The sequence below is a fragment of the Erythrolamprus reginae genome, chromosome 4, assembly GCF_031021105.1.
Source record: "Erythrolamprus reginae isolate rEryReg1 chromosome 4, rEryReg1.hap1, whole genome shotgun sequence".
Classification (NCBI taxonomy): domain Eukaryota; kingdom Metazoa; phylum Chordata; class Lepidosauria; order Squamata; family Dipsadidae; genus Erythrolamprus; species Erythrolamprus reginae.
The window spans coordinates 4,648,098-4,656,408 of NC_091953.1; the positions used below are offsets into that span (position 1 = coordinate 4,648,098).

General features: G+C 44.2%; 1 protein-coding gene across 1 annotated transcript; it reads left to right on the forward strand.

Moving 5' to 3' along the window:
* The first annotated feature begins 859 nt into the window (after positions 1-859).
* AQP11 (aquaporin 11) lies at positions 860-8,073 on the forward strand. Its single transcript, XM_070749556.1, has 3 exons — positions 860-1,663; positions 6,495-6,611; positions 7,424-8,073. The coding sequence occupies exons 1-3, from the start codon at positions 1,069-1,071 to the stop codon at positions 7,471-7,473; spliced, it is 762 nt and encodes a 253-aa protein (XP_070605657.1). The 5' UTR covers positions 860-1,068; the 3' UTR covers positions 7,474-8,073.
* Positions 8,074-8,311: the final 238 nt, after the last annotated feature.

Below are 8,311 nucleotides of genomic sequence, written 5' to 3' on the forward strand. Positions count from 1 at the left end.
ACAAATCTGTATTAAACTGTATTAAAATGTTTAAAAGTCAGGGAAAAATCAGGTTAAACAAAACAGATCACGCTGCCTGGCAGAGTCAAGCAAAAACGAGCACAACGGTGGCAACCACTTGCTTCCTCAGCTACCGATATTTCTCCATGGCTCAGCCGTTTGGTCTGACGTCATCTATGACTGCGCCTTAACTAGATCACAAGTACAGGGAAATGTCAGGGAAATATCAGGGAATTTCAAAATGCCTCCCCCCTGGACACCCACGTGAAACACACACACACACCCAGGATACTACAAGCATCACTAAATGGACGGTTGCAATTCGAAGACTTCCTGTATTAATAATAATAATAATAATAGTAGTAGTAGTAATAGTAACAATAGTAACAATAATAACAATAATAACAATAATAATATGAAATCCAGCATAGTGATCTCATTTGCTGTGTTGTATTGACATAATAATAATAATAATAATACGAAATCCAGCAGTGATCTCATTTGCTGTGTTGTATTGACATAATAATAATAATAACAACAACAACAATAATAATACGAAATCCAGCATAGTGATCTCATTTGCTGTGTTGTATTGACATAATAATAATAATAATAATAATAATAATAATAATAATAATAATACGAAATCCAGCATAGTGATCTCATTTGCTGTGTTGTATTGACATAATAATAATAATAATAATAATAATAATAATAATAATAATAATGCTGTTAGATAGATTGTATGTGTGTTTTTTTAATATTTTGGGGCTGTTTTTTATGAATTTTTTAGTTTAAAATTGTAATTGGATTGGTGGGCATTGGATTTGTTATTATGTACTGTTTTTACCCTGTTGTGAGCCGCCCCGAGTTTGCGGAGAGGGGCGGCATATAAATCCAATAAATCTAATCTAATATAATATAATATAATCATCATCATCATCATCATCATCATCATCATCATCATCATCATCTCCCAACTGGCTAACAAAATGCTTTCCCCCTGGACACTCTGGTATCAGCACTCCTCTTTTTTCCCCTTCCCGTTTTTTTCTCCCTCCCGCAGCCATGAATACCGACGAGACCTTGATTTCCCTGCTGGTGATGGTGGGCATCATCTTTCTGGTGGCCGTTTGCCGCCGGCTGGCCCACCGGGCGCTGTGGCGGACTGCCCGCTGGTTCAGCTTCAGCCAGGAGCTGACCGCCACCTTCCAGATCTGCGCTTGCACCCACGAACTTTGCCTGCTGGCCGGCTTGCTGCCCGGTCCGCAGATCGCCCTGTGGCTCACGTACATTTTCACCGTCCTCCACGGCTGGACCTTAACGGACAGTGTGGCCAACCCGGCCAGCAGCCTCCAGCAGCTCTACAAAGGGCAGGTAGGGGTCCACGCATGGGGCCTGCAGACTTTGGCCCAGTTCGCGGCAGCTGCCTTGGCTCACCTGTGCATGAAGTTGATCTGGATGCTGGGCTTCACCGCCGGCCACTCGGGAGCCCGGCCGGACGTCTGCAGCAACCCCCTTCGGACCACCATCGCCAACGCCTTCGGCCTGGAGTTCTTGTTCTCCTTCCTGTTCCACCTGACTTTGCTCCAGTTCCAGAACATGAGCCCCTCCGTGAAAGTCCACCTCATCGCTCTGCTCATCACCTCCTTCGTCTACGCAGGTGGGTGGGTTCGAATCCCTCCCTTGGCTTCTCCCGCTTAAAAAAACCACCAAGTCTTTGCACGGGTGAAATCCAATTTTTTAAAAAACTGCCGGTTCTGTGGGCGGGGCTTGGTGGGCGGGGCTTGGTGGGCGTGGCGGATGAGGCGGGGGAAGGATGCTGCAAAATTTTCCATTCCCGCCCCACCCCTGGGGAATAGAATAGAATGTAGAATAGGATAGAGAATAAGAATAGAGTGGAGTAGAGTAGAATGCAATAGAATAGAATGGAGTGGAGTGGACTTGAGAAGAATGGAATGGAACGGAACGGAACGGAACAGAATGCAGAATAAAATAGAATAGAGAATTAAGAGTAGAATAGAATAGAATACGATACAATACAATACAATAGAAAATATGGAGTGAAGTGGAGTAGACAAGAATAGAATAAAATAGAATGGAATAGAATAGAACAGAACAGAATGCAAAATAGAATAGAATAGAACAGAACAGAATGAAGAATAGAATAAAATGTAGAATAGAGAATTAAGAGTAGAATAGAATAGAATAGAATAGAACAGAACAGAATGCAGAATAGAATAGAATGTAGAATAGAGAATTAAGAGTAGAATAGAGTAGAGTAGAATAGAATAGAATAACAGAGTTGGAAGGGACCTTGGGGGTCTTCTTGTCCGACCCTCCGCTTGGGCAGAAAACTCTATCCCATTCCATGCAAATGGTTGTCCAATCTCTTCTTAAAAACTTCCAGTGACGGAGCATTTACAACCTCTGCAGGCAAGTTGTGCCTTGGTCAGTTGAGAACGTTTTCCACCTGGGCGGATCTGCAAAGGGAAGGGAAGCTGCTCAGTCACTTACCGATCGCTCTGTTGAATGGCCGAGGGATTTTTTTTCCCCATCTCGCCTTGGCCTACGTATAGATACACCCTGGAGAAAGAGCTTCTCGTAAGAGGAGGAGCGCATCGGATTCTGCAAAGCCCGCATTGCCCAACTGCACTCTCTCCTCCTTAATACAGAGTCTCCCTGCCGGCCGCTTCTGCTGAATCACAATGTGCAGCTCAGCTCATTGTACATTTTACTTGCTCAGCTCCAGCATAACTCGGCCGGCTCAAAAGCATTTGGAATAAGATCCAATATGCTGCATTAGTTGATGGAAGGAAGAAAAAAAAACCCCTTCCGATTCTTAATGTAAAGCAAAAGTTAGAAGTTGTCGAGAACTTTCGCGTGGCTGGATTGTGGTTTTCTTACCACATTAGGAGTTTCGACAAAGAATAATATAGTGGTACCTCTACTTACGAACTTAATTCGTTCCGTGACCAGGTTCTTGAGTAGAAAAGTTTGTAAGAAGAAGCAATTTTCCCCATAGGAATCAATGTAAAAGCAAATAAGGCGTGCGATTGGGGAAACCACAGGGAAGGTGGAGGCCTTGTTTCCTCCCGGGAGATTCCTAGAGAGGCCCCACGGAGGCTTCTCCCCGCCTTTTCCGGCCCTGTTTCCTCCCAGGAGATTCCTAGAGAGGCCCCACGGAGGCTTCTCCCCGCCTTTTCTGGCCCTGTTTCCTCCCAGGAGATTCTTAAAGAGGCCCCACGGAGGCTTCTCCCCGCCTTTTCTGGCCCTATTTCCTCCCAGGAGATTCCTAGAGAGGCCCCACGGAGGCTTCTCCCAGCCTTTTCCGCTTACAGTTTCGGAGGCTCGGGTTTGTAGGTGAGAAGAGGCAAAAAAATCTTCCTCGCTGGAGTATTCTAAGGATCGGGGGTGGATTCCCATTCCAGCTGCTACCAGTGGGCTGTGCGCGCAGCTTCTCTTTTCCTTTGTTCATATGCGCGCGTTTCAGTGTTTTTGCTTCTGCGCGTGCTTAGGAAGCAAAATCTCACAATTTTGTGTGAGATTTAGGTGATTTGCCTCCGCGCATGTGCACAAGCAAAAAATAACCAAAATATCTCACGCACCCACGTCCCTCGGGAGATTTTGCTTCCTGTACAGGCGCGGAAGCAAAACTCGCTGGGACACGCACGCCGCATACAGGAGAACAGACGCTGTGCGCATAGCGCAACGTTTGATACCGGTGCGCCATCGTCATCCATAGCGGTAGCAACCCAATACTGCTAAGGATGCCTGAAAAGATCTGAAGAACCTCCACCGTGTGGCCGTCATTGATCATTAACCTTCTTCAGAAGAGTTTTTGGCAAATCCCGAAATGCAAACATTGTGGCTTGCAAGAGGTGATCTCAGTGATCGCTGAACTTTGGAATCTGTTCGATTTGGGACTTGCTCCAAAATCTCCTACTGGAATGGGCGGCGACATCCGAGTGCTATGTCCGTTAGTTGAAAAGATATACTACTAATTTGTATTAAAGTTCACTTTGAGAAATGACATCTTCAGATAAACAGTCTAAAGTCATTCATATAATAAGTCAGAACAATATTACCAAGTACAAAGCCTTTCTTACCAGTTGCCTTTGTCACATTCAGTAAACAAAGTTATCAAGCCTAAACACATCTTAGCTAATATACTGTACATAGCTACACTACAGAGAGATTGCAAAGCTAACCTAACAGTGAATAGCCATTAATAGTGAATAGCCAGACAAAGAGAAACGGAGAGGGTGACTCAGAGAAGTAAGCTATGAACTCTAGCTCCCTCTTGTGGCAGTCTGCAAAACCTCAGCTAAACAGACATAGCTCAGTTATAGTACATATTGTTAGTTTATATATTGCCAACCCAAACGTTATGGACAGAATCCTAACACCAAACAGCTGATTTTCAGCTCATACAAACGCTCCAGGGGGGTGTTTTTGGCTTCCGGGGGGCCTCTGGGGTAGCAAGGGAGAGCATTTTTGCTCTCCTCAGGCTCTAGGGAAGCCTCTGGAGTCTTGGGAGGGTAAAAAATGGGCCTACTGGGCCCACCAAAAGTCAGAAAATGGGCCATTTCCAGCCCCCAGAGGGCCTCTGGAGGAGCAGGGCAAGCCGTTTTCACCCTCCCCAGACATTGAATTATTGGGGTCGGCACTTGCACAAGTGCAATAGTGTGTGCACATTTGCTTTCAGCACCTGAGGTAAAAAAAGTTCACCATCACTGGCCTTTAGACTAACACATCTTTCTTCCTATACAGTGGTACATCTACTTACGAACTTAATTCGTTCCATGACCAGGTTCTTGAGTAGAAAAGTTTGAAAGAAGAAGCAATTTTTCCCATATAAATCAATGTAAAAGTAAATAATACATGCGATTGGGGAAACCACCAGGAGGGTGGAGGCCCTGTTTCCTCCCAGGAGATTCCTAGAGAGGCCCCACAGAGGCTTCTCCCCACCTTTTCTGGTCGTTTCTTCCCAGGAGATTCCTAGAAAGGTCCCACGGAGGCTTCTCCCCATCTTTTCTGGTCCTGTTTCCTCCCAGGAGATTCCTAGAGAGGTCCCACAGAGCCTTCTCCTCGCCTTTTCTGGCCCTGTTTCCTCCCAGGAGTTACCTAGAGAGGCCCTATGGAGGCTTCTCCCCACTTTTTCCGGCCTTGTTTCCTCCCAGGAGATTCTTAGAGAGGCCCCACGGAGACTTCTCCCCACCTTTTCTGGTCGTTTCTTCCCAGTAGGTTCCTATAGAGGTCCCACGGAGGCTTCTCCCCATCTTTTCTGGTCCTGTTTCCTCCCAGGAGATTCCTAGAGAGGTCCCACAGAGCCTTCTCCTCGCCTTTTCTGGCCCTGTTTCCTCCCAGGAGATTCCTAGAGAGGTCCCACAGAGCCTTCTCCTCGCCTTTTCTGGCCCTGTTTCCTCCCAGGAGTTTCCTAGAGAGGCCCCACGGAGACTTCTCCCTGCCTATTCCAGTTACAGTTATTTAGGCTCAGGTTTGTAAGTGGAAACTGGTTCGTGAGAAGAGGCAAAAAAATCTTGAATGCCCGGTTCTTATCTAGAAAAGTTAGTATGCAGAGGCGTTCTTAGGTAGAGGTACCACTGTAAATGTCTAGTCTAGTGTTTCAGAAAACTCTAGAGTTATCTCTATCTCTAATCTGAACATATTAATGATTCTAATTGCCCAATTCTTATGCCAACTGTTCTGTCGAGCTCTCTGGTAGAATCCTCCCGAAAAGTCAGATACAAATTTCAGACACACACACATTTGAAAATTCAAAACAATGTTCTTCATACTGAAAATCCAAATAAACCAAGCCCTCTTTTGGGATAGCAAAGAGCACTTGTCTCCAAACAAACTGGCAATTTGTACAAGTCCCTTATCAGTTCTGAGATACTTAGCTTGCAGCTGTGAGGCAATTCACAGTCCTTCTTCTTCCACAAAGTGAAACACACTTTGCTCTGGTTTAGTTCCAAAGCGGGGGAAAATCAGCACACAAAAGGTCAAAGTCAGTAAAGCAGTCACGAAACACAACGATCAGATAATCCTCCACAATGGCCAAACCCACACGCTGCTATTTATAGCAGCCTCCCTAATGACCACAGCCCCACCTAACCACAGGTGGCCTCATTTTCGTTGATAATAATCTCTCAGTTGTTGTTGCCTATGCATCACTCTCCGCATGCGTGGCTGTATCATTAACTCTTGTTCTGAATCCAAAGAGGAGCTAGATAATTGATCTCCTTCTGAGCTGTCTGGCCCACTTTCCTCCTCCCTGTCACTCCTGTCTTCTTGGTCAGAGGAGCCTTCATCATCAGATTCCACCGGGAGCAAAACAGGCCTGCAGCATGTGGATGTCTCCCCCACATCCACAGTCCTTGGGGCAGGAGCTGGGCCAGAGCTAACCACAACACCAACTAGCTAATTTTATTGTCTTCAGGAAGCTGTGTGATGTCTTAAAAGGAGAAATGTCTTCTGGTCTCTCGTAGGCGGACACCTTACCGGAGCAGTTTTTAATCCAGCCCTGGCTTTTTCTCTGCACGGAAGCTGCTTCGTAGACCACCTTCGGGATTACGTGGTGGTGTATTGCATCGCACCCTGCATAGGTGAGGGGGGTTTATATTTTCACTACCTGTAGCTTGGTACCTGTGTGCTCTATAAAACTATGTGATTGGACTTGATACATTGACACTTAAAGCTTGAAAATGTACGTAGAATGTGTAACTCCTCAGCATCAGAGTGTGTTAATATAAGACAATTGGCAGTTGGAACAGAGTTCTTTTCAGGTGGGGAGGGGAATTAGAATGACTAAACTCCCAGCCCGCAGGCCGGATGAGCCACGCGCTTGTATGCCTGGTTTAGCGAAGGCATAGCATCAGAGCATGTTAATATAAGGCAACTGGCAGTTGGAACAGAGTTCTTTTCAGGTGGGAAGAGGGAGTCAAATGTCTAAACTCCCAGCCTGCAGGGAGTTTACATTTGCAAAGAATAGAATAGAATAGAATAGAAAAGAAGAGAATGGAGAATATAGAATGGAATGGAATAGCATGGAGAATAGAATAGAATATAGAATAAAATAGAATAGAAAATAGTATAGAAAATATAAAAATATAGACTAGAATAAAGTAGTGTAGGGTAGAGTAGTGTAGAGTAGAGTAGAATAAAATAGAAAATAGAAAATAGAGAAAGAGAATATAGAAGAGAATAGAAAAACTTCGGTCAGAGTCTTTCCAGAGTTGGGCGACATATAAATTATATTAATAAATAAATGAAATAAATAAATGAGAATCACCCTTGCAGATAGTTTCCACTCTTTGAAAATTGTTCAATCGAAGGAGCGGATGCTCGTATTTTAATCTTTTTTTCTCCTTCCCTTTTCCAATAGCTCTTAAAAAAACACCTTATTTTTCTCTTTCAGGATCTTTGTTCGTCTCTGTTGTATGGGATGAAGTGCTCCCTGGGATCTAGAGATATTTGAGGCTGAGAAGCACTGGGCTTGAAAATGGATTTAGTAAACTACATCCTCAATATGCCTTAATCTGGAATTCTGGGATTCTTTTTTGTGGGTTATCCAAAATTTAAATTTCTGCTTTTTAAAGCAGTGGCGAGATATCGTTTCTACAGGTTCATATAAGGCGAGGAAGCCTCAAAGTATTTGATGCTATTTATTATTTATTTTTAAAATGTGAGCCACCTTTGTTATAAACCAGAGGTCTTCAACTTGGCAACTTTTAAGACTTGTGAATTTCAACTCCCAGCTGTACTGGTTGGAGAATTCTAGGAATTGAAGTCCACAAGTCTTAAAAGTTGCAAAGTTTGGGGACTCCTGATATAAATGAACATATAAAGCAGTTTCATGCATATACTTCACACGTATGAAAAACTCAAAACCCAGCAGCTATATCATTAACTAAGGGCTGAAAAAATGACTTTTGGGGGGAGTACCTCTTTATTGCCAAAGGTGTAATTGATCCGCAAAATAAGAAACAAGATCCAGTTTGTGACGATTGCAGGGTTTCACATATGCTTCAAGATTTCAGGTGTCAATAAAGGGCATTTCCTCAATTATCTGCACAATCTGGAATAAAATGGGGTGGGGGCGGACTGGATGGACCATGAGGTCTTTTTCTGCTGTCAGTCTTCTATGTTTCTATAATGCACTTGGGGCAAAGGAATCCTCAATCTGAGTATTGCATTGGCAGTTCTGTGTTAGCAAAAACTTCAGAAGAGAAGGATTTAGGGGTAGTGATTTCTGACCGTCTCAAAATGGGTGAACAGTGCAGTCAGGCGGTAGGGAAAGGAAGTA

What these genes read in the sequence shown, in the direction of transcription:
- AQP11 (XM_070749556.1), top strand. Translation starts at nt 1,069, where the DNA reads ATGAATACCGACGAGACCTTGATTTCCCTGCTGGTGATGGTGGGCATC. An exon ending in CACCTCCTTCGTCTACGCAG is followed by an intron (nt 1,664 to 6,494) that starts GTGGGTGGGTTC and finishes GGTCTCTCGTAG; the next exon opens with GCGGACACCTTACCGGAGCA. An exon ending in TTGCATCGCACCCTGCATAG is followed by an intron (nt 6,612 to 7,423) that starts GTGAGGGGGGTT and finishes TTTCTCTTTCAG; the next exon opens with GATCTTTGTTCGTCTCTGTT.